Source organism: Ictidomys tridecemlineatus, chromosome 6, assembly GCF_052094955.1.
Source record: "Ictidomys tridecemlineatus isolate mIctTri1 chromosome 6, mIctTri1.hap1, whole genome shotgun sequence".
Taxonomy (NCBI): domain Eukaryota; kingdom Metazoa; phylum Chordata; class Mammalia; order Rodentia; family Sciuridae; genus Ictidomys; species Ictidomys tridecemlineatus.
The window spans coordinates 63,998,931-64,025,914 of record NC_135482.1 but is presented as its reverse complement, the minus strand read 5'-3'; the positions used below and the strand labels follow the sequence as shown (position 1 = coordinate 64,025,914).

The following is a 26,984-nucleotide window of genomic DNA, read 5'->3' as shown; positions in this document are numbered from 1 at the left end:
ACAAAGGCCTCAAATGACCCCATAGGAAGCTCTGAAGCCAAATAGTTCTTGCGGGATTGAGGTGTGGGGCCAACAGGTCGTTTATATTTCCTGTCTGCACCAGTCATTGGATTCTGACTGTACCAGGAAGGATAGTATGCAACCTTGACTCTCCTTGAGGCAGTTCCGAAGAGGGCCAGTAATGAACACTTTCTGCCAACAACTCTTCTAGGCAAGTGTTCTACCACTGAGCTAAATAGACAAGTAGCCCTTAGTATTGTATATTTTTTTGGAGCAGTTGTAAATAATATTGTGTTGATTTTAAATTTTACTTGTTCATTTTTTGAGTATAGAAAAGCATTTGATTTTGTAAATTGATCTTGATCTTGTACCCTGCAACATTACTGAACTCACTTGTTCTAGGAAGGATGAGTTGTGGGGTTTTGTTGTTGTTGTTGTTGTTTTTAAGATGTGGGGATTTTCCTTGTAGATAACCATGTAATCTGCAAATAGGGATGTTTTTGTTTATTCTTTTCCAATCTTTTCTTGCCTTTATTGCATTGACTGGAACTTAATCACATTGAGTAGTGAGAATGGACATCTTGCTTTATTCCTGAACTTAGAGAGAAAAACATTCTTTCACCATTATGTGTGATGTCAGCTAGGTTTTTACTTTCTGAGTTTAAGGAAATTCCCATCTATTCCTAGTTTTGTTTTTTAAATGGAATGATGTTAGAACTGGGCATGTGATACATACCTGTAGTCCCAGCTGCTGTGGTGAGAGGATGCTTGAGCTCATAGTTGGAGACCAGCATGGGCAACATACCAAGACCCTGTCTTGAAAAGAAATTTTGTACTTTTCAAATATCATCTGTACAGCAGTTGGTACAATCTTATGAATTTTTTTTCTTCTTTGGCCTGTTGATATGTTGTGTTACATAGATATTCGAATATTGAACCAGCCTTGCATACCTGGAATAAACTGCACTTGGATATGACATTTTTTAATGTTACTGGATTTAATTTGCTAATATTTTGTTGATAATTTTTATATTGAAATTTATAAGAGCTATTGGTCTGTGGTTTTCTTTTTCTTTTTGGTAATTTATTTGTCCTCATAAAATTAGTTGGAAAATATTTCCTTGTCATTTCTGGAAGAGATTGTATAAAATGCGTACTAATTCTACTCTAATGGGAGAAGAGACCCAGCTATGTATGTTTTTAGAGTTTTCTCTTTGTTTTCAGCTGTTTTGCAGCTTTGTTTTAAGGTATTGTATTCAAAGATATTAGATTTCTCATTTGAGAGGGCACTGACTGGAACAAGATGAATTGTCAACAGTGAGAATGGGCCTACCAAAACTTAAAGTAGAAAACATTTTTCCCTGGCTATATGGGCTTAAGGAAGCTAGGAAAGTTAGCATATCATCTGTGTCCCCCCTTTATTGTTACTTGGTGCAAAATGAAAAATTGGACAAATATTCTAAGTGAGAAAATATAAATATTTACATCTTTCAAGTTGGAAAAATCAAAAAGATACCCAGAAGAAATTGTAGAAATTCGATTAGTGTCTTTAATTGGGAGATAATTAGTTAATTCACTGAACAGTTGTTTGTTTAGCATTCAGGCATGCCTGTTGACCAATACCAAGTGAGAGGCTGTAAAAACGTCCTGATTGGCAACTGGAGGCACAAGAGATCATGGAAAGAACACTGGACTCTGGAGCCAGACAGGACCAGCAACTTAGTGTTTACTGTTGTTGGTCCTTTTCAAAAACTTATGGAAATTTTCAAACCTATTTCGAATCAGAGATAATTAGGTTGAACCATCATGGTTTTCATCACCCAGTTTCAGTAATTAGTATTTTATGTTGTCTCGTGCCCCCACCTCTGCTGGCTGAATGATGTTAAAGTAAATCCTAGATTTATCATTTTGGCTTTCAGTATGTCCATATGTATCTCTAAAATATAAAGACTCCTTTAAAGAACATAACCATAACTATTATTATACTTAAAATAAAAAGATAATATGAAATATCCATACAGTTCTTAAATTTTCCTGTTATTTATAGGACACATAGGCACACACATTTTTTAACACCTTGTTGAAACAGGAACCAAATAAGAAACATATAGATGTAGGCTTTTTTTCCCTACCTTCCCATTTTGCTTTTATTATTCTTTTAATTGTTGTTATAATAACTGTGAAAAATATAGTATTAGTTCTTTTTACAAAGGAAGAAACTTAGGCCTTGAAAGGGTAAGTGATTTGATAAGCATCACAAAGGCTAATGAGTGCCCTTTAGCTGAGAAATAGTCCTGCCTTATCAGGCTCCAATCCTGTATGCTTTTCTGGAACTTGGATTCAAACACTGGCTGAAGAGGCTTCTTTCTTATGACACTCTACGAATTCCCTGCCCTACCTCCTTACCCAAGCATTTACCATCTTAGGTTACCCAATTAGCTAGCTAGGGAGAACATTTTAAGTTCAGGTATCCCACGGAGTATGAGAAAAATCAGGGCTTTAATCCAATTTAGAAGCTCTTAAAAAATCCTTTCCTTTCTAATTTTTCATTTATCTCTTCAAAGGAGTTCTGGGGTCATCCACAATATGCCAGTAGGTTCCACAGCTCTCAATTTCACTTTTCACTGTGGTAGCCATTAGCCACAATTTGGTATCTTAGTTTTAATTTAAATTAGTTAAGCTTACATACATTTAAAAATCACACCAGCCACATTTCAAGCACTTGATATTAACATGGATAAGTAATCATACTGTATTTGTTATTTTTTGGTACTAGGGGTTGAACCCAGGGCACTTAAGCACTGAACCACATCCCTAGCCTTTTTTTTTTTTTTTTTTTTTTTTTTTTTTATGGTGGTGGTGCTGGGGATTGAACTCAGGGCCTGGTGAATGCTAGGCAGGCACTCTACCAACTGAGCTATATCCCCAGCCCCACCAGCCTTTTTTTTACATTTTATTTACAGATAGAGCCTTACTAAGTCGCTGAGGCTGGTTTTGAACTCACCATCCTCTTACCTCAGCCTCCAGAACCACTGGGATTACAGGCATGTGCCATCATGGCTGGCTACTCATTTTATTGAATTGGTTAATTTATTTTTAAATTTTATTTTATTTTGAGATGGGTCTCACTAAGTTGCTTATGGCCTTGCTAAATTGTTACGGTTGGCCTTGAACTTGTAATCCTCCTGCCTGAGCCTTCCAAGTCACTGGGATTCTACATTGCCTGGCTCAGGACGGGCTTCTTCCCTTGAGAAGTCTCTTAGAATTTAAATTATCAGGTTTCAGAGTGAGTGTCAGAAGGGTGTGGACTTTGAGACCCTGAGTAATGAGCATTTTGTGAGGTTGGAAGAATAGTGTTAATAAGGGTGAGGGACAGCTACTAGCAAAATCTGGTCCCTATTTTTTTCTTTTCCATTTGCCAGACCCACAGTGTACTAAATCACATGGATTGCCAGAAACTCTTTAGAAATGATGGCTCTTAATCTTTTAGAATTGAAAATTAATCTCATTATAAGCTTTCTCTATTAATTGAATGGCTTCACTTGGGGTCTGAAAGGTAAGGGGCTCTTTTATTATTTTTGAGTATAATGATAACTGTACAGCTGGACTTAAGATTTGTGAATTGTTTATTCTTATTCTTTGGGCCTATTGCCGAGAAAGAAAAAAGGCATATTTCAGGAAGGTGACTTTCAGAGCCTAGAATTTTAGTTTGTGATTTAAGCCAAGAGGAATGTATGAACTAGAGTTGTCCAAGGAAGATAAGATCTCTGTTAACCAAAAGTATCTGAGAAATCTTGAAAGAGGTAGAGGTGCTGGGCACAGTGGCGCATGCCTGTAATCTCAGTGGCTTGGGAGGCTGAAGCAGGAGGACCACAAGTTCAAAGCCAGCCACAGCAACTTTAATGAGGCCCTGAGCAACTTAACAAGACCCTGTCTGTAAATAAAATACAAAAAAAAGGACTGGGGATCTGGCTCAGTGGTTAAATTTTCCTGAGTTCAATCCTGGGTACAAAAAAAGAAAAAGGGGTAGAACTGTTTACTGGCAACCTTGGGCAAAGTGTTCCCAACAAACCAGGATCAGCCATCTGTCCTAATATACCAATCAAAGACACTAGCAACAATGAAGGACAGAAAAGGAACTTTTTTTTTTAAAGATTTTTGTGATTTTTTTTATACCTTTATTTATTTATTTTTATATGGTGCTGAGGATAGAACTCAGCACCTTGCTCATGCTAGGCGAGCGCTGTACCGCTGAGCTACAACCCCAGCCTCAAGAAAAGGAACTTTTAATGGGTGTGGCCATACAAAGAATACCTCATGGGGGTATAGTGACCAAAGATCTATCTTCAAGGGATTGACAGAAACTTGGAGATTTTATAAAAAATGGAATTAAAGGCTAGGGTTGGTATCTTGCGTAGCTGGAGCGTTTATATAGGTGACAGAGGAAATCATACTGGTCAAGCCATGGTTTGGTTGAACCTTTTCTCATGATTGGTTCTGTGAAACTCTGGGAAGGTCATCACTCTGAGAGGGGTAATTTGGTTCCCATGGTGAGATGATTGCTCCTGCATGGGGCCAGCCTTGGTTCCTTTACTGGGATATTTAGTGGGGCAAGCTTATCCTGGGGTGATCTGTTCTGCAAGGCTTGCTGTTGCCTGGGGATAGTTTTGGTTCCTTGTTCTAAAGAAACTTATTTAGCAGGTCTGTACTTCCTAGAATACAATGTAACTGCAGAAGAAAGTGGCTTAGAGGAAGAAAAAGAAAAGGCGTAGAAAGGTAAATGGAGTCAGAAAGGAACAAAGTAGAGTTGACTTTGTCAGTAACTGAATTGTCTTTCAAGGTGACTTGAAGAATAGTGGGTAGACTTCATAGTTTAGGATTTTGTCATGTATTCTCATGAACCCCCATCAGATTTCCATAGGAATAAATTAGTTTTTTTTTTCAATAAATTAAACATTTACTCAAAATATTTTATTTTATATTTCAAGAGACTGCCCAAAGTTGGAATTTCTGTCACTTGGACTCTTGATTTCTTAGTTGGTTTTCAACCACATCTCCTCAGAATAATGTGTTCTAAAGATCCCTCCATGTTTTTGCAAACAGTTCCTCTGTCTGAAATACCTTTCTAGTCCTCCTGCCCTTCTTTACCTACATACATACTCTCTGGGAATTTTGTCCTTTAAGACCCAGCTGAAGTTAATATTCTTTCTTTGCTTCCACAATTCAGTACTTTCTACCTTTCCTGTATTACAATTCTTATTCTACTTGTTAAAATTAGTTTGTACACTCACCTCCTAGTTTAGTCTCTGGTGTACAGGCTGTACCTGATGCTTGGTAATACATGTGATTAAATGTGTTTTCCAGTATTAAGATCTCAGCTGTCTTATGTGCATAGGTACAATATATTTTTTGTTAATTGAATTTTTATTTGTTCTTAGATGTCATTAAGAGGATCTTCGCCAGTGACAATTGTACCTCTTCCTGGAAAGCAAGTACAGGTTCAGGGGGTCATCCAGGCAGCTCATTCTTCTGTAATTCACCCACCACATGTGCAAACGGTACAGAAATTTGAAGACAGTGGTCAAACATGGGGACCTTTATACCCTAAGTCTTCAGACATTCAAGTTGCTGAAGTTACAATATGACAAACCAATACAACAAAGTTGTCTTAGAAATTAGATAGACTGCACACCAAATGAGGCAAATAGAAATGTTTTAGAATTTCTAATTCCATGTATATATTTCCCAGTAAAATTAGAAAACAATTTTGGGGGGAAGTTTTATTGCTTAAGAATTTTAGGAAATTGTCTTAAAACCCTTTTATCCAAGTGGTATCCTCATGAAAGAACTTGTGAAGCAAAGGTAATGATTTGAGAGCCTTAGCAAAATAAAAAAATATATATATCTTAGGCTTGAGGCTTTTTAGAGGTTAAATAAGAGAGTTTTCTCTCAAGTAGAGGAATTTGTATCTAACTTCATTACTAATACTGGCAACTTTAGGAATGAAAGGGCCACCATGGTCTCCCCCTTTTTTTTTTTTCTGTTTTCTCTCCATTTTATCTTCTGGCCCCTATGAATCTGAAAATACCAATGGTCTTCTGTCAGTTTTAGAAGCAGCTATATGGGAAGAAAAGCTGTTTCATCTTTTCCTCCTGAATATATAGTGACTGGCAGTGTTGTCACTCTGGAGCGCATCTTGATTGAGTGCACCTGTATAAAAGGTGGTGGCTATGTTGAATTTGGAGTTTTTATGTGAAGGTTTTAATTGTTATTTTCTGGTGTTTTCATCAAAGAGAAATACCTACTGGATCTTAGTTACAAGGAATACCTCAGTTTAGAAATTGTTTTCTTACTTGAGGTTAGTGAGAGGTCTTGAGTAAACTGTCAAATAGTGAAAATAGCTAAAGATTTAGATTAGAAATGGAATGTCTGTGATGCTTGAAGACAAGACAGTGATAGATTTTTTTTTCATTTTAGATTGTTTCTATTATTATTATTTCTTAATTTATCTAGTTGTAGCTAGTTCTTCGATTTCTGTCAGAAGATAGAGACAATGTAAGATATAAATAAGTAGTTATATGTAGAACTTTTGAAGATGAAAAAATATAGAACAAACTTCTCTGGAAATTTAATGTCTAAGTCTAAATAGTTTAGGGGAAGGTTTTATGTAGATAATTTACTAACCTAGAGAACTGAAATCTTATATTTCTTCCACAAGTCTGTTGGGATTATTTAATTTTATTTTTCTGCGGAGCTGGGGGTTGAACCCAGGGCCTTGCACATGCTAGGCAAGCACTGTATCACTAATCTACATATACAGTGCTGGACCATTTTATTTTTTAAAATGAAGATTAAGTCAGGTATCATACTCCTGGTTTGAACAAATGTTGGGGGATTTAATACATTTAAAGACTGAAAATAATTTTTATTCCGATTATAAAATATTGTTATAACTTGAAACTTGCCTGTTGTATTTAGTTTTAAAATTATTTATAATTATTAAAAAATATATGTATTGTGCATGTGCCATACATTAAGGGCTTTACTTGTTTTAACTCATTTCATTGTAAAATAAGATAAAGCTGATTACTACAGATCTTCAGATTGTATATATTTATATCTGCCTTTGTAGTCACTTCCACCTTGCTAAATCTAATCATCTACTCTCAGTCCTTGTTTTACCTGTAAACAGCATATGATATATCTTTTTCTTTACATTAGTTTTCCTATGACTGCACTTATTTGGTTCTCATTTGCTGGTTCCTCCTCTTTACAATCTCTTAATGTTCCTAGATTTAGTTCTTGATTCTCTTCTTTATATTTATCCTTAATGAGCTTATCTAATCTTATGACTTTATGAACTCCAGAGAGCTGTGCCTTTCAAATTTATGTTATCCACCACAACCTCTTCCCTGATTTGTAGACTGCTCAGTGTGGGCAGTTGGACACAATAGGCTTTTCAAATTTATCATGTCCAAAAATCCAAATCCAGTAGCATTAGTGACTTAGTAAATGAAACAAAAATATTTTTGATTATTGTTGTAGAAATAGGATGGAGATTGAGATCACAGAGTAGTCTTAAGCTCTAGTAGAATAGTATTGTTTGTATTTGGGCGATAGACTTTATTTTTAACTCTGGGTCTACTGTGTTATATTTACTCCTTTCATTAGTTTGGGCTCCTTGAATAAACTTTCTCCCTTTTTCCTTTTGTTCCTTTTTTTTTAGACCTTAGATTTAATATGTATATAAATTTGGGTTTTGGGGTTTTTTTGTTGTTGTCAGTGAACCTTTATTTTTATTTATTTGTATGTGGTGCTGAGAATCAAACCTCACACATGCTAGGCAAGCACTCTACCGCTGAGCCACAAACCCCGCCCAGGAGACATTTTTTAAAAGTAAAAACTCAAATCTTTTTCCATCTGTATTCTTCATCATATTAAACTAGTTCTGTTTTTTAGGTATCATCTTTATCGGAAAGTGAGGAGTCTCAGGACTCATCTGACAGCATAGGCTCCTCACAGAAAGCTCACGGGATCCTAGCACGGCGCCCATCTTACAGGTCAGTGCTTTCTTGTACCAAACCCTCCATTTGTTGTATTATCAAATGAGTTCAAATGTTGCTATGCAAAGCATACTTAAGAGGGAGAATGTGGCTGTGTTAAAGAAGGGAAATATTAAGAGAGGTAGCCTGGAGCCACTTTATAAAAGGCCTACTTTGCTGAACTGAAGAAGAATTTAGACTTGTATTCTGGCAAAATACTATATTTCCCTATTTGCTCTCAGATAGTTAACTCTAAAAACAATATGAAAGCAAGACTTAGAGACTATGTGTTCCTTTGTCTGAAATACTTTCTTTTACATTCTGCTTAATTCCTGCATACTTTCTAGAAGCTTCTGATTACCTCCTTCTGACTGTCCCAAAACTAGATTAGGTCTTTCTTCTAAGGTATCCTTTTACTGACTCCTATTTATAGTACTTCTCATTCTGTTGGAATTCTACTTCTTTTTAGGACATGAGCCATATATTATTTTTTGTGATCCCAGGGCCTAGTAAAGTGGTCATCTCATAATAGATGGCCAGTAATTACTTGCTACAACTAATTTGATAGAAAGCCTTTGAAATAATCTGGATGGCTTCATATGAGTAGTGGGTTTTCTTTGGAATGAGGGAATTTGAGATACCTCTGTGGTAGAACTGACCAAACCTGATGACTGTGTGGTAGGAAGAATAGGAGACAAAATGATAAAATAGCATCTTTGAAACATACACAAATGCAGTATGATTTTATTTTATCACTTTAAATGAATTAATCGTATGTTAAATGAATTTTTTCAACATTCTTTTTTCTTAAAAAGACAAAGATGAGTAGAATGGATTTTTTTAAAAGGACTCACTTCAAATATAATGATATAGGGCTGGGGATATAGCTCAGTTGGTAGAGTGCTTGCCTCACATGCACAAGGCCCTGGGTTCAATCCCCAGCACCACACACACACAAAAATATAGATAGATAGATAGATAGATAGATATAGATATAGATATAGCTAGGCTAAAGTAAAAGAATAGCTAAAGAAGTACCATGAAAACAAAAGTGGTTATATTAATATCATACAAAATAGACTTCAGAGTAAAGAAAACTGCCCAACATAGAGACATTATATAATGATAGCTCAGCAAGAAGACATAAGAGTACAAATGCATATGCACATAACAAAAGAACTTCAGAGTACATTTATCAAAAACTAACAGAAGGGGCTGGGGTTGTGGCTCAGCAGTAGAACACTCGCCTACTAAGTGCAGGGCCCTGGGTTCGATTCTCAGCACCACATAAAAATAAATAAATAAAGATATTGTGTCCATCCACAACTAAAAAGTAAATATTTAAGGAAAAAAAAAAACTAACAGAAGGGGCTGGGGTTGTGATTCAGGGGCAGAGTGCTTGCCTACCAAGTATAAGGCACTTGGTTCAATTCTCAGTACCACATATAAATGAATAAAACAAAAGTCCATTGACAACCAAAAAAAAAAAAAACTACCAGAAACCAGGCATGATGGCACATGCCTGCATTCCTAAGGATTTGAGAGGCTGAAACAGAAGGATTGCAAGTTCGAGACCAGCCTCAGCAACTTAGGAAGGCGCTATATAACTTAATGGGATGTTTTTCAGAATAAAAAATAAAAGGGCTGGGATGTGACTTAGTGTTTACAGGCCCCTGGGTTCAACAGCCATTAATTACCCCAAACAAAAACCAACAAACCAACAAAAAACCCAGTACTAAAAAGAAAAAAAAATCTAATTGTAATTGAAGACCTCAGTACAATTATCTCAGTATTCAATAGAACTTGTAGTCAGGAAATCAGATTTATAGAGGAACTTAATTAATACCAGGAATCAATGAGATCTGGTTGAAAATTTTGGAACACTTCACCAAACAGCTGTAGAATGCACATTATTTTCAAATGCAAATGCACAAAGAATATCCCCCAAGAAATAACCATATCCAGGTTTCTAATACACTTCACACATATAAAAGAACTGAAATCATGCATAATATATTCTCTGATTATGCTGGAATTAAACTAGAAATCAATAATAGAGAACAGGAAAATCTCCAAATACATTGAAATTAAACAGCACCACTGAAAACAATTCATTCACTAATCAGGAAGTTGTTAAGGGAGATCAGAAAATATGTTGAACATGTAGGGTGTGGTGGCACATGCCTGTAATCCCAGCAGCTTGGGAGGCTGAGACAGGAGGATGGTGAATTCACAACCAGCCTCAGCAAAAGTGAGGTGCTAAGCAACTCAGTGAGACCCTGTCTCTAAATAAAATACAAAATAGGGCTGGGGATGGGGCTCAGTGGTCTAATGCCCTTGAGTTCAATCCCTGGTATCCCCACAAAAATATGTGTGTATGTGTGTATGTATACATTTGAACTGATGGAAATGAAAGTAAAAAATATTAAATTTTGTGGGATAAAACTATGGGAAATATTGGAGGAAAATTTAATAGTATTAAATGCTTCTAATAGAAAAGAAGAAAGGTCTTATCAGCAAGTTCCCACTTTAAGAAACAAGGGGGGAAATAGAAAAATAAGCTCAAAGCAAAGCAGAAAAAAGGAAATAAGAACAGAAATCAATGAAACTGAAAAGTGAAAACTAATAATTGAGATAATTGAAAATTTCTTTGAAAAAAAAATCAAAGAAGTTGGTAGTGCTTTAGCAATCGGCAGGTGGGAGGTGTGGGAGAATGGTTGGATAAGGTTAAAGAGGTCATGGAGGACTCCTTATAACCTTGTAGGCCATGACATTTATTCTGAGTGAGGGAGGAAGCCACTGCAGATGAATGACTTGATTTGACATTTTAAAAAGATGACTGACTGTTGTGTGGAGAACAGATTATAACAAGGGATTATAATAGAGACTTTGTGACTTCCAGTCAAGAGGTATTATGGCATGGACTAGGGTGGCATCAGTGGAGGATTGGGGGTGGGTAAAATTCTGGATATATTTTTAAGATAGAGACATGGATTTGCTTCCAAATTGGTGATATGTTATGAAAAAGAGAGGTTGATGTCAGAATTTTTGGTTTAAGCAATGGAATAATTGAGTTGATATTTACTGAAACGGGGAAGACTGCCAGGAATAGAAGGACACTAACATTAGATTTGGATATGTTAATTTTGAAGTGCCTATTGATAGCAAGTGTGCAGTACTAAATAGGATACAGGAGTCAAGTTTAGGAGAGAGGATGGGAAAAAAGTAATTTGGAGGCCATCAAGGAACACTAGGTATATAAGCTCATAAGAAGTCAGCAGAAATAAAACTTATATAGAGAAGTCAAAAAGACTGGGGCTGGGGCTGTAGCTCAGTGGTAGAGCACTTGTCTGGCACGTGTAAGGCACTGGGTTCAATCCTCAGCATCACATAAAAATAAATAAATAAAATAAAGGTATTGTGTCCATCTACAACTAAAAATATATTTAAAAAAGAAAAAAAAGAATAAGAAATGGGCGGGCTGGAGTTGTGGCTCAGCAGTAGAGCACTTGCCTTGCATGTGTGAGACCCTGGGTTTGATCCTCGGCACCACATAAAATAAATAAACAAAATAAAGATATTGTGCCCGTGTATAACTAAAAAAAAAAAAAGAAAAGAAAAGAAAAGAAAAAGAAATAGGCACAGCATTCCACAGTGTTGGGCTAAACTGACTACATGAGACTACCTGCGTGTTGTTAAATGGATTCTGGAGTTCTACACCTAGACCTCTTCAGTCATTGGAGGCATCAGATGGGAATATGGATTAGCAAATCTTTCCAGATAATAACGATATATAGGCAGATTTAGGAACCACCACAACTATTCAACAAATGCTTCAGAGTCCTGTAGACAGTTATTTCCCTTGTTCTCTGTGTGAAGCTTCTATTACTCTACAATTATATTAGCTTTCAGTGAGAATACTGTCCTGAGAAGGGAGACAAAACTGAAGGATCTTATCATGCCATAGGGAAACACATGAAAGAACAAAGTATTTGGCCTACAATAAAGAAGACCTGTAACAGTAGACAGATATTGCAAAGTGTATTATTTGGGGTGTGCTTAAATTTCTGTAGCTTCACTGGTAGGAACCAGCTTGGGCTTTGGGGAAGAACTCTCATTGTTCAACAATGGAATGGTTTACTTTTGGGAAGCAGTAGGTGCCTCATTCTTGGAAGTAGAAGTTGTGAGGAACATTAAAGAAGGAATTCTGCCTGGCACAAGGTACACACCTGTCATCCTAGTTAACTGGGGAAGCCAAGGCAGGAGGATTGTATGTTTGAGGCCAGTCTCAGCAATTTATCCAGACTGTGTCTCATAAAAAAAAAAGAAAAAAATAAAAGAAAAAAAAAGGAGAAGAAGAAGAAAAAGAAAAGAAATTCATTACTCTGTAGGCTGGGAGAGGGATACCTCTGTGAGATATTTATTTTTTTGTTCAAATAAGCTGTTTTATTTACCACAATTACTCTGCATTTTTATTGTAGTAGAAGTTCTACATGGGACACTGGGTTCGATCCTCAGCACCACATAAAAATAAAATAAAGGTTATTGTGTCTACCTACAACTAGAACAAATGTTAAAAAAAAGAAAAAATCAAAATGGACCTTCTTAAGTGAAGTTCCCTAGCACTTTTCAGGTAATAGTGAACTATTCAGGTTCCATTCCTGGGGCTGGGGTTGTGGCTCAGCAGCAGAGCGCTGCTTTTGAGCAGAGCATTGCCTTGCATGTGTGAGACCCTGGGTTCAATCCTCAGCACCACAGAAAAAAATAAACAAGTGAAATAAAGGTGATGTGTCCAACTACAACTAAAAAAAATAAATAAATAAATTTATATACATATATATATATATATATATATATATATATATATATATATATATGAAATTCCTCACAATAGTACCATCACTTTTGTAGGGGAAAGAGGTTTGTTTTATGCCTCTGTAAGGTCCTTTTACCTAGAAAGGCACTGTATTTCTTTAGTGTATGACTGTCTCTTTTTAATTTTTTTTTACTGTCTCTTTTTAAACAGTCATAAATTACAGTGTAATTGATCTGAAGTACACATTATTATGATATGCTAAACAAATAGATTCCTAAACACAAAAGGATTCCAATCTTCTACTAAATCCTTAAATTATTCTGTGTTAGACAGAATAGTTTAAGGATCTAGTAGATTATTGGCTTTAAAAAATACTTTTATTAGGGCATCATGACTATACATGGTAGTTGGGTTCATTTTGGCAAAATCATACCTTCAAGGAACTTGATTTCAACTCCTATTTCCCCCTATTTCTCCCCTCCTCCCTCTCCCTATTCTCCCTTCTCTATTCTATTAAATTTTTTTTCTTCTACATAAACATAAATGTGAAATTCCCTTTGGTATATTTATATGTAAATATATAACATGATTTTGTTAAATTCATTCCATTTGTCATCGTCTTATTCCCTTCCTTTTTCTCTTTCTCCTACATCTACTCCACTGATCTTTACTGTGTCTTCATATCTAACCTGCTCCCCTACTGCCGTCTTTCCCTTATTTTGCTCTAGCTTCCATATATGAGTGATATTTGACCTCTGATTTTCTGAGTCTGCCTTATTTCATTTAGCATGATTTTTTCCATTCCATCCATACTTGCAAATGCCATTATTTTATTCTTCTTTGTGGCTGAGTAAAACTCCATTGTATACATACTACATTCTCTTAACCCAATACCTTAACCCAATAACCATAATTTGGTTATTGTGAATTGTGCTGCTGTAAACATTGTAGTGCTGTATTGCTGTAGTATGCTGGTTTTACAAATCTTTTGGATAAACACTGATAGCTGAATCTCATGGTGGTTCCATTCCACATTGCTTTCCAGAGTAACTGTACTAATTTGTAGTCCCACCAACAATGTAAGAGTGTATTTTTCTTCTCATGTCCTTAGCAACATTTATTATTCACATTTTTTAATTGTAGATGGACACAGTATCTTTATTTTGTTTATTTATGTGATTGAACCAGTACCTCACACATGGTAGGCAAGTGTTCCACCACTGAGCCACAAACATAGCCCTATTCACATTATTGATAATTGCTCTTTTGACTGCAGTGAGATGAAATCTTAGTTTAGTTTTGATTTGCATTTCCCTAATTCCTAGAGATGCTGAACTTTTTTTCATATATTTGTTGGACATTTGTGTTCTTTCTTTTCAGAAGTTTCTATTTACTTCTTTTGTCCATTTATTTATTTTTAGTTGTTGATAGACCTTTGCTTTATTCATTTATTTATATGTAATGCTGAGACTTGAACCCATTGCCTCACACATTTAAGGCAAGTACTCTACCACTGAGCCACAACCCCAGCCCTGCTCATTTATCAGTTGGGCTATTTGTATTTTTGGCATTGCATTTTTTGAGTCCTTTCTATATTCTAGATTTTAGTTCCCTGTCAGAGAAGTAGACAAAGATTTTCTCCCAATTATAAGGCTTTCTCTTCACTCTCTTAATCATTTCCTTTGCAGAAGCTTTTTTTTCCTCCTAGAGACAGGGTCTTGCTATGCTGCCCACAATAGTCTCAAACTCCTGGGCTCAAGTGATCCTCCTGCCTCAGCCTCTTAGAGTAGCTGGGACTACAGATGTGCTCCACTCCAAATGTGGCTAGATATTGTACTTTAAACTTTAGATTGAAAAAGGCTGTTTTTTTTTTTCCTAAATAAAGGCATTCTCATTACCAACATTAATAGAGTTGTGTTTTTCACAGAAAAATTTTGAAAGACCTCTCTTCAGAAGATACACGAGGCAGAAAAGGAGACGGAGAAAACCCTGGAGTTTCTGCTGTTACTTCTATGTCTGTTCCAACTCCGATCTATCAGACTAGCAGCGGACAGTATAGTATGTATAGGAATCGTTTCCATGTGATAGACACACAAAACCAACTTTTCAGTGGAAAAATGTGGTGTGTAGAAAGTGTCATACTAGAATAGTGGTAATTAACAAAAGATAGATAACATTTTAAGCCAGGAAAAATGCAGTTCTTTTTAGTATTATCCCATTTACTCCTACAGAAACTTTGTGAAGTAGGCAGTTTTCAATTTATGCAGAAATGGAGGCTCAGAAAGTTAGATAATATTCCTAAAGTCACATAGCTTGTAGGTGATGAATCAAAGATTCAAAATTAGATTTTTCTTCATCTAGGGATAGACTTTTCCCCAAAACTACACTGCTTCATACAGATTGCTCTCTTGGACACTAGCCATTTATATCCATGACCTTAATTCTAATGGAAATTACATTTGGATTAGATACATAATGAAAGATTAAACATGAACATTTAATTTTCAGTTTGAGGTTAAGGAAGTTTGAATCAGAGAATTTAAACTTTGCAATGTGATTTACAGCATGCCCACCATGAATAAGCAAGGGCTAATTAAATCTCTGTATCTGAAAATATTGTTACAAAAATTCGTACACAGAACAAACTGAGCACCTACTGGCATAAAGGTAAAGTTATTAAGAATGTAAATGTGGGCGTTACCTTTTGAAAGAAAAGCTTATAGTCAGAGGAGATAAATGATGAACAATGAAATACTTACCACAGACAGATCTGTATATATTCTTATCTAATGTTCAGAAACAGTCTATGTATATTAGTTATTTGTACTTGTGTTAACACTTAATTTTTTGGACTAATTTAGAAAGTAAAATCTTTTGGTTTATTAAAATGCCATTTAACAAAATTAACAATGTGTATGTAATGAACTAGCCGTCTTTGAATTTTTTTAAATTTAATTTTTGGTTTTGCTTCCAACATTTTTTGTGAAAAACTTTGAACATACTACAAAGTTGAACCGATTCTACTACATATGTACACATATATACACACACCTTATGTATTTATTCAAGCTTCTTTTCTTTGATGGTATTTGGAATTACAGTTAATACCTATAAAGACTTTGATCTCTCAGATTTTTCTCATTTTAGTACTTTCTTGGTTTCATTTTTTTACATTTTAAATTTATTTTGGTGTCAAAAATCCAATGTTTTCCCCTGTTTTCTGCTTAGTTTATGGGATAGTTTACATATTTAAGTCTATTTTTAGCTTACTAAAATTAAGAATTTAGGAGGAAGGTGGTATTTAATATATATCTAGGTCATGTTTTGTACATTCTTACATTTATGTAGTTCCATACTTAATTATTATATATTAATATAGTTTTTTTTCAGAATTTTCCTGGCAAGTACTCTACCTCTGAGCTATACCCCTAGCCCAAAACAAGGTATATAAATTTATTAGTTTTGACAAATGTGTTCCGTTGTGTACCACTTCCCACCACAGTCAATACCTAGTTCTGTTGCCCTAAAAAATTCACTTGTGCTGCCTATTTGTAATCTTTCCTTAACCCCAACCCTAAGGGGTGGTCTCACTGGCTCTTGTCAACAAAATATATGTCACCTTCTCAGTATCTCTAACCACCACCACTATCTGGTTTAATATCTTACCTGAATTAGTACAGAAGGTCATATTGCTTCCATTCTTGCTGTAATAATCAGTTTTCCATACTATGGCTAAAGTGATTTATCTGTCACAGGATAAAATCCAGGTACCATAAGATACAACATTCAGGATCTAGTCTGGCCTACCACCCTGGATGGCATTTCATTCACAGACGATTTGCTGTACCTTAAGTCCACAAAGCTTGTTTCTACTTCAGGGTCTTCAGAGTTGTCATCCTCCATGCTGGCATGTTCTTTCCTCAGGCATGGTTTGCATCCTCACTCCTAAAGTAACACCTCCTTCAAGGACAACTCTTAAAATAAATGTGCTCCCCTTCCCTTTAATTTTCTTTATTCCCCTGTGTTATTTTTTTAATTTTTAAAATTCTTTTTACTTGTGCATTATTCTTTATAGTATTTATGGATAATTAAGAGTACCTATTAGTTTAATTATAGACTGTGTGTAATTATAGCTTAATTTATGATCTGTTCTCCCCATTAGAATATAAGTTCCTTGAGGGAAAGAACCTTGTTCTGCTCACTCCCAGCCATATCCTTTGCAAATAAGACCTGGTACTATCATCAGCTTTCAAGTTAAAATTATTATGAATACGATAGTTAAAGAATATACATAGAATACCTTTGTAAACTGGGAGCAGAGATTAATAGCAGTGGAGAGGTTCACTTTCAGTTTCAACAAAACAAATTATTTTCTTTGCCACATACATGTATTACTGACAAACTCACTCCAAAATTTTAAAGGCAGCATACTAGCAAATTAATAATTATCTATCAATATAGCTTATTCTGAAACCGTTTTTGACTAGATGTCATGGTGCATATTTGTAATTTCAGCTACTTGGGAAGCTGAAGCAGGAGAAGATTGAGGCCAGCCTCACCTGTCTCAAGAAAAAAAAAAAAAAAAAACAGCACTTAGGGTGTAGCTCAGTGGTAGAGCACTGCTGGTTTCAATCCCCAGTATGAATGAATGAATGAAAAAAAAAGTAAAACCCCTTTTTTACATGAAACTTAGGCAAATTGAAATAAGTACATACAAACTAGTATTTAAGGCAGCAGAGTCCAGTGGAATTTCCTGTGATGTTGGAAATGTTTAAATCTGTTATCACCCAGCATAGTAGATGTTAAATCAGGTGAGACTACTGAGTACTTAAAATGTGACTGGTGAGATTGAGGAACTCATTTTTTGTTTAATTTTACCTAATAGCCATATGAGGTTAATGGCTACTATACTGAATTTTAGAATAAACAAAATCAGGTAAAAACACATGTTAAACAAGAACAGGATGATAGGTTGCAAAAATGAAAATGATTCTGTATTATAATATTATGTATTTAACATCAAAACACATGCCTCTGTGTGTGTGTGTGTGTGTGTGTGTGTGTGTGTGTGTGTGTGTGAGGGGGGGGGCGGGTAGGTCTCACTTTATCAGTCTGTGTGAACATAAAAAAAACTGGGGAGATGTATACCAAAAAATAATAGTTACCTAAGGATGTGGAGGGTGGCCACCCCCATCCTAAGGCAAATAAATAGGAATAGATAATAGGAGTTTTAAATTATATATTTATACATACAGAAATGTGTGTATATAATGTGTTGTTGCGGAGAAAGACTGAAACTAATTACAAATATAACATCAAAACAAATCTCTACATCAAAATATAATTTAATGAGTCTTTTAAAGTCATGAATTAAAGTATGTGTGACAGGTAGGGATGATTAGAAAGTGCTGAAAGCAATTATTTTCAATTAATGCCCCCTTCCCATTATCAGCGCACAAAATTGTGTTTTGGCTTCCTGTTTGCCAAAGGATAAGGCAGGGGGAATGTCGTATGATAATTATTTTAAAAGGGTACAGGGATGCTGCATTAGATTCTGGAGGGGATTTGTTATGTGGGAATTGCATAATGCTTAAATGTGTTTTGTTTGGTCATGCCTTCTGTTGTTTCATTTAAGAGGGGAGAGCATTAATACAAGTGCAATTCAATGAAAAATGTTTGTGTAATGTGATCTATAAATGGCTTCCTAGTGACTTTATTTTCCCTAGGAATTAAATTAAGAGATTACATTTTAAAAATATCAAGTAAATAACATGTAATACACTTAACAGTGGTAGCAATAGAAAGTGGAGCTAAGATGGGCTTAATGGCTCATGCCTATAATCCCAGCTACTTGGTGCTCTACCACTGAGCTACAGTCCCCATCCCAGATGACCTATTTTTTCATAATATAACCTTTTATTCTATTTGAAAATTTTCCATAGGCAAATGTTAACCATTTAAAGATATTTTGAAGTTATAATTTTTAATGCTGCTTTTGAAAAAAAATATATAATATTTCTATTCCCTTTAAAAGCCATTGGAGCCAGTTGTGGTGGTACAAGCCTGTAATCCCAGCTACTTGAGAGGCTGAGGAAGGAGAATTGCAAGTTTGAGGTCAGCCTGTGCAATTTAGTGGGATCCTGACTCCAAATAAGATTAAAAGAGGTAGAGAGATCTCAGTGGTATATTGTTTGCCTTGCATGTATGAGGCCCTGGGTTCAATCTCCAATACTGTTAAAAAAAAAAAAATCCATTGGTGTCCTCTTTTAATGCCAAATTTTTGTGACAACATTAGCAATTAGCATGAAGTGTCTCACAGATTCCAGAATGTGTTATTTATCCCAATTAGTTATGTATTGTACAACTTGAGGATGAATTTTAAATAGTGCATCTGAACTATAAAGATGCACTATTTATTTATCCCTAGTGGTAATAGGGATAGAACTCTGGGATGCTTTACCATTGAATTACATCCTTGTCCTTATATTTTAAAAATTTGAGATGGGGTCTTGCCAAGTTGCTGAAGCTGGTCTCAAACTTGTACTCTTCCTGTGTAGCAGGGATTACAGGTGTGTGCCACTGTACTGCACACAGTCGTTTTATCTATTTTAGTGCACCCATATCTTTCTTTCAGCTCAAGAGTGGTTGACAATTCAAGTAGAACTGCATTTAAATATGTTTTAATAAGGAATTAAAATAGGTGTAATTATAAATATTTGTTACTGCTTTGAATTAGTGTATACAGCCTTATAATAGTATTTTTTCTCTTTGATTGAAGTTGCCATTGCCCCAAATGGAGCCTTACAGTTGGCCAGTCCAGGCACCGATGGAGTACAGGGACTTCAGACATTAACCATGACAAATTCAGGCAGTACTCAGCAAGGCACAATCCTACAGTATGCACAGACCTCTGATGGACAACAAATACTTGTGCCCAGCAACCAGGTGGTTGTACAAAGTAAGTATATTTAACTATCTATAGAAAGTGTCCCAAAGTACTTTCAAATACACGTATCAATTAACTTACTTTTTTGACTATACAGCTGCATCAGGAGATATGCAGACATATCAGATCCGCACCACACCTTCGGCTACTTCACTGCCACAGACTGTGGTGATGACATCCCCTGTGACTCTAACATCTCAGACAGCTAAGACAGATGACCCCCAATTAAAAAGAGAAATAAGGTTGATGAAAAACAGGTAGGTGATAAAGTTATACAATCATAATATGTAAGGTTGGGCTGGGGTTGTGGCTCAGCGGTAGAGCACTCACCTAGCACATGCGAAACCCTGGGTTCGATCCTCAGCACCACTTAAAAAATCAATAAACGAAAGGTCTTGTACAACTAAAAAATAAATATTAAAAAAATATGTAAGGCTTTGTAAATCTCAAAACATAACCAGATGCTAGTTGAAATTGTATAATTAGAAATAAAAAGGGGGTTTATATCAATTTTATTTCACTATTATGTCTAATTTATTCCCAATGGATCAGTGAATCCCACTGATTAGTCTCTTTATTCAATATGGCATATGACCTAGAATTCTTCCAGTTTTATTGTGACCTTTGAAAATAGCACTGTTGGGCAAAACTTTTCAAATATTTGGCTTTGGCATAAGGGAATATTGTCCCTGGTTTGATCTACCCAGACCACTAAAACTTCCTACATATCAAGGCTGATTCACTTTCCAACGTGTTCACTGGAGTAGAACTTCTCATTTTCTTTAAGAACTTTTCCTTTGCATTCACAGCTTGTTTACCTGTTTGGCCAAGAAACATTTGGCCTATCATCTTTCAATAGGCCTTCCTCCCTAAGCTTAATCATTTCTAGCTTTTGATTTAAAATGAAAGATGTGCAATTTTTTTCTTCCTTCATTGTAGGGTTATAAATTGGCTTAATTTCAATATTATGTCTCAGGGAATAGGAAAATCCAATGAGAGGGAAAGAGATGGGGGAACATATTTATCAAATAAATTTGCTGCCTTATGTGGGCACTGTTCATGATACCCCAAAACATATTTGTAACAGCAAAGATGGCCCTAACAGATAAAATAATAATAATGAAAAAGTATGAAATATTGTAAGAATTACCAAAATGTGACATAGAATCATAAAGTGGGCTCAACACATTACTTGTAAAGCACAATGTGATAAAACAAAAAATAGAGCTGTGTGCAAAAAATAGAGGTGCATCCCTATAATCCCAAGATTCTCAGGAGGCTGAGGCAGGAGGATTTATTACAAATTTGAATTTGGCCTCAGCAACTTAGTGAGACCCTGTCCCAAATTAAAAAAAAAAAAAAGTATCCTATAATTTGTTGCTTTCTATTGACAAGAACAAAAGAAGAGAGAGTTATTGGTATTCTACATAATACATAGTCAGACATAAAATATAGCAGGAAAGTTTGCTCATAAAAATACAGCAGAGTGATTTAACTCCCAGAGACATTTACTTTCATCTTAAATTATTTTAAACATTACTATACACAATATATTTTAAAGATTACTAAGGAATGGGGCTGGGGATGTGGCTCAAGCGGTAGCGCGCTCGCCTGGCATGCGTGCGGCCCGGGTTCGATCCTCAGCACCACATACCAACAAAGATGTTGTATCCGCCAAGAACTAAAAAATAAATATTAAAAAAATTCTCTCTCTCTCTCTCTTCTCTCTCACTCTCTCTTTAAAAAAAAAAAAGATTACTAAGGAATAAAGGGAAGGAAATATATCTCATAACTTTAAATCAAATATGAGTAACTGCTGCTTGAGAAAATGCATATAATGGGTAACATTTTATACTGTGTTCAAGAGGGGAAAAAAGGTACTAATAAATTGTATTAGAAATAAAAAAGGTAAATAGTCACATATAGAATAGATCAGGAGTACTCAATCACTGAGCCATTCCCCAGTCCTATTTTATATTTTATTTAGAGATAGGGTCTCACCGAGTTGTTTAGCACTTCACTTTTACTGAGGTTGGCTTTGAACTTGCAATTCTCCTGTCTCAGCCTCCAAACCCCCTGGGATTACAGGCGTGTGCCACTGTGCCTGGCTAGAATAGATTTTAAAAATTACTGTGTGCTTCTGTTTTCAGTTCCACATAAATAAGAAAAATAGAACAAAAGATTCATATTTTTAAAAATTTTTTTGTTGTTGTTGTTGTAGTTGGACACAATATCTTTATTTTATTTATTTATTTTTATGTGGTGCCAAGGATTGAACCCGGGGCCTCACATGTGCTAGGCAAATGCTCCACCACTGAGCTACAACCCCAGCCCAAGATTCGTATTTTTAAAGCAATAAAGATCACCACAAAACTTTATAATAGATGCACTTAATTGTTGAAAAATAAAATATTTCTTTAACCAAAAACTGACAGCAAGATTCACTGCAGATGAACTTGGTAACAAGGTAGGAACCAGCAAATGTAGCAGTATAAGAAAAGGAACTAATCATTTAAATATTAAAAGAGAATTGCATTTCTTCGTATACTTAGATAACCCAATAAACTTGTTAAAAATTACTAGAATGAGACTTTTCTTTCTCATAATATGACCTTGGCTACATTTTTTTCTATTTGGGTACTAGGAAATGAACCCAGAGGCATCCTATCACTATGATACATCCCCTACCCTTCTTATTTTGAGACAAGGTTAGCTAGGTTGCTAAGGCTAGCTTCAAACTTGTGATCCTTCTGCCCCAGCTTCCCAAGTCACTGGGATTACAGGAATGTGGCACCAGGCTCAGGTAGGCTATGATATTTTTTAAAGAATGGGCAAATATAAAAACCACCTTTTGAAGATATTGGATAAGCCTACAGGAAAGTAAGAGATATCTGTTAAGGTTAGGAATTGAGCAAAAAGCATAAAACCAAATTGAGGCAGCCCCATCTGTCTTAGACATGCATTCAAATCTCCTTGATCAATATAGCTTTGGTGTGCAAAGAAGACTAGGGACAGTGTCTTGGACCTGTGTAGACTAGGGAACTAGATCAGAGATTATTCACTATGCCATAAACTGAGAAATATAATTAAAATTGGTCTAAATCACAGTACCCTCAAATCCCCTGGAGGAAAGCACTTTATACAGGCTTTAGAAGTGAATTCCCATATATCAAGTTCTAACAAATACAAGATTAAAAATCACAGAAGACCCATAGAATCAGGCAGCCTTGATATGTGCCAAGTCCTTATGTAATTTGTACAAAAGTTTTTTTAGGTGAAAATTTATTTCTAAAATTTTGAGCTGAGGAAACTGAGGTTTAGAGCGGTTAATGATTTGCCAAAAGTTACACTGCTTAGTAAGTGGTGGCAAAGTATGATTTCAATCAGGAATCCAGGCTTGAGTTTAAGGTTTTAGAAATACTATACTGTCTTTCACAAGTGAAAGTCAGCAGAAACAATTAGCAACAGAATTGAGTTTTGTAAAGTCTTCAAGTTATCTAAGGGATAAAGGGAAGGAAATATATCTCATAACTTAAATCATTAAAGAGGGCTGGGGTTGTGGCTCAGTGGTAGAACTCTCACCTAGCACATGTGAGGCACTAGGGTCAATCCTTAGCACCACATAAAACTAAAATAAAGGTATTGTGTTCACCTACAACTAAAAAAAATATATGTTTAATTTAAAAATCATTAAAGATCAGAAGACTAAAAAAATTAAAACTGGAATGGAAAATATAAAATTGTTATTAGCAAAGATATATTCATCTTGCCTAAAATATCTAAGAAAATAAAATACTATTTGAAATATTGAAAAAGAACCAGTTCACTTCAACATTATATTATAACTCCTTGCTAATTTAGTAAAATTGGAGAAAGAAACAAAAATTACAAGGATTGAATTAACACTATTCCTGTTGCTATACAGTTGTTTACCAAGAGAAATCCAAATGGATCTACTTAAAAATTATTAGAAGTAATGAATTTATAAAGGTTTTTTTAGCTACAATATTAGTTTTTAAAAGTCAGTTATATTTCTTTGCACCAGCAAATAAAATGTTTACAAATATTATTTAAGAAGGAATCATTTATGTGATGAGCAATTCATGTTACTTGATAATAAATCTAGCAAGATATTTAGGACCTTTATAGAAAATATTATAAAACATTTTTGAAAGATATTAAGGAAAATCTAAATAAATGGAATATATACTACATCCATATATATAGAAACTCAGTATTATAAAAATGACTATTTTCCTCAGCTTGATCCATTAGATTTTGCATTTCCAATGAAATTCCATGCAGGTTGCTTAAAGAACTTGACAAGTTGATTTTAAAATTTATAGCCAAAGTATTCTAGAATAAGGCAAGGAGATACGAAGTCCTATTGAAAGCTGTGGTAATTAAAATTATGTGATATTGACATTAATATAAACCAGTGAAGCAGAATAGAGAGCTCCCCAAACAGATCTGTGAATATATGAAACACTGGTGATCAATGGAGCAGATCATTGAGACTCTTCAACAAATGGTACTAGGCAATCTAACTAATATGTGAAAACAATATTAGATTTCTTCCTTGTTACCATACAAAAAAATTCATTACAGTTAGATTAAAAAATGTGAAAGATGAAATTTTAAAACTTGTAGATAAAACTGTATAATCTCATAGACTCAGGATAGGGAAGAATTTTCTAAACAGGACAACACACACACAAAGATTCAGATTAATGTGTATGATTTCATTAAAATGAATAACTTCTGCCAGGTGCAGTGGTAAACACCTGTAATCCCAATGGCTCAGGAGGCTGAAGCAGGAAGATCATGAGTTCAAAGCCAGCCTCAGCAAAAGCGAAGTGCTAAGCAATTCTGAGACCCTGTATCTAAATAAAATATAAAAGTAGGACTGGGATGCAGCTCAATGGTTGAGTGCCCCTAAGTTCAATCCCCAGTACCAAAAAAAAAAAACAACTTCTGTTCATCAAAAAATAACACAAAGAAAATATAAGCTTTAAACCTACAGAGGAGATCTGTTAAGAAAATTTGTTTGAAAAAATATAAAGATATTCTAAACCAAAAAAGTACGACCTAATAGGAAAAAACTTGGCAAAAAATATGAATAGGCAGTTCTCAGAAAACATAGCATAATGATCACATGAAAGAGTGCCCATTTTTATTAGTAATCAGAGAACTACAAAGAGAAAGGACAGTGGAATGAGATGGACATTATTATTCCAAGTACATGTATGAAGAAATGAATGGTGTGAATATACTTTTTTTAAAGTTTTTTTTTTAGTTGTAGTTAGACACAATACCTTTATTTTATTTATTTATTTTTTAAGACCTTTATTTTATTTATTTATTTATATGTGGTGCTAAGGATCAAACCCACGGCCTCACATGTGCTAGGCAGACACTCTACTGCTGAGCCACTACCCCATGCCCTATTTTTATTTTATTTTTATGTGTTGCTGAGGGTCGAACTCAGTACCTTGCATGTGCTAGGCGAGTGCTGTACCACTGAGCTCCAACCCCAGCTGACTCTACTTTATGTACAACCAGAGACATGAAAATTTGTGCTCTATATATTTACTATGAATTGAAATGCATTCTGCTGTCATATATAACATATTAGAATAAATAAATAAATAAAACTTTTTAAAAGGAAGGGAAGGTTTAAAAACAATAGTAATATTTAAAATTTAATAGTGTTGGGTTCTCCAGAGAAACAGAATCAATATGATATATATTAGTAATCATAAAAGTACACATTAAAACTACATACTTTGATACTATTTATATCCATCCATTGGCAAAACAATTTACTTTTTTTTAATATTTTTTAGTTGTCAATAGACCGTTTTTTTGTTTTTTTTAAATATTTATTTGTATGTGGTGCTGAGGATCGACCCCAGTGCCTCACAGGTGCTGGGGAAGTACGCTACCGCTAAGACACAATCCCTGCCCCTAACATACACATTCTTTGACCCAACAGTTTCACTTCTATTTGGTAAAAGATGCTATTATCTTAAAAATAATTCTCTCAATTGGCAAGAATAAATAACTACAGTGTATATAAATATATTCATATATGAAGATTTAATTCTATAAATGAATATAAAAAACAAGAGAAAGAAAAATACAGATGGCCTGTAAACATGAAATTATACTAATCTTTGTTCATCAATCAGGGAAATAAAATAGAGCAAGGAGAGACAATTTTTGAGCCATTAGACAAAAGGGTACAAATTTTCCTAATATCAAGTATTAGAGAAAGTGAAGAGAAGCAGATACCAGATACTCTCTTATACTGTTGATGGGAATGTAATTCTCTGGAGATATATATATATATATATATATATATATATATATGAGAGAGAGAGAATATATATATATATGAGAGAGTATATATATTTATATATACATCTGAGAGAGGGATTGTGAAAATTGGCTCATAAGATTATAGAGGCTAAGAAATCCCACAATATGCCATCTGCTATCTGGAGAACCAGGAAAACCAGTGATGCATTCAGTCTAAGCTCTAGGGAGGGTTATACGGGTTGGGGGACTAGAGTAAGTCCCAGAATCCAAAGGCCAGAGAACCAGGAGCACTGATGTCCAAAGGACAGGAGACAATGTCCCATTACAAGTAAAAAGAGAATTCCCTGTTTTTCAGTGGCCCCCTTCTATTCTGGCCCTCAGTGGACTGGATGATACCCACTCACAATGGTGAGGATGGATGGTCTTTACTCAGTGTACCGATTTAAATGCTAATAATCCGTTTACAAGCTCCCTCTGTTAGGTAACAGTTAAATAAATTTGGCATATTATAGAAATAATGTTTTACCAACTAGCTGAGTGTCCCTTAACCCAGTCAACAAAATCCAACCATTACAGATGTTTTTCTGCTCTCAGTAACTACCTTGAAAATTATGGAGAGTAATATTACATTCATATTTTTTTAATGTTTATTAGTTGTAGATGAACACACAGTATCTTTTATTTATTTTCATGTGGTGCTGGATCGAACCCAGTGCCTCACACATGCTAGACAAGCACTTTACCACTGAGCTAAAGTCCCAGCCCCTTACATTCATATTTTTTAAAAAATAATTTTTAGTTGTAGATTGACACAATACCCTTATTTATTTATTTTTATGTGCCTCATGCATGCTAAGCA

At 34.9% G+C, this 26,984-nt stretch overlaps 1 protein-coding gene across 5 annotated transcripts in view; it reads left to right on the top strand.

The window, feature by feature from the left end:
• Positions 1 to 26,984, top strand: part of Atf1 (activating transcription factor 1) — a 46,465-nt gene that overhangs the window by 13,758 nt on the left and 5,723 nt on the right. For 2 of the 5 annotated variants that reach the window (XM_040280641.2, XM_013358518.4), the window contains exons 3-7: positions 5,439 to 5,558; positions 7,960 to 8,060; positions 14,786 to 14,916; positions 19,637 to 19,816; positions 19,902 to 20,061. In XM_040280641.2, coding sequence (XP_040136575.1) covers positions 5,439 to 5,558; positions 7,960 to 8,060; positions 14,786 to 14,916; positions 19,637 to 19,816; positions 19,902 to 20,061 — 692 coding nt within the window. Of the gene's footprint in view, positions 1 to 5,438; positions 5,559 to 7,959; positions 8,061 to 14,785; positions 14,917 to 16,248; positions 16,302 to 19,636; positions 19,817 to 19,901; positions 20,062 to 26,984 lie in introns of those variants that run through there. The other 3 variants (XM_040280643.2, XM_005324945.4, XM_013358520.4) reach the window with 2 other exon arrangements.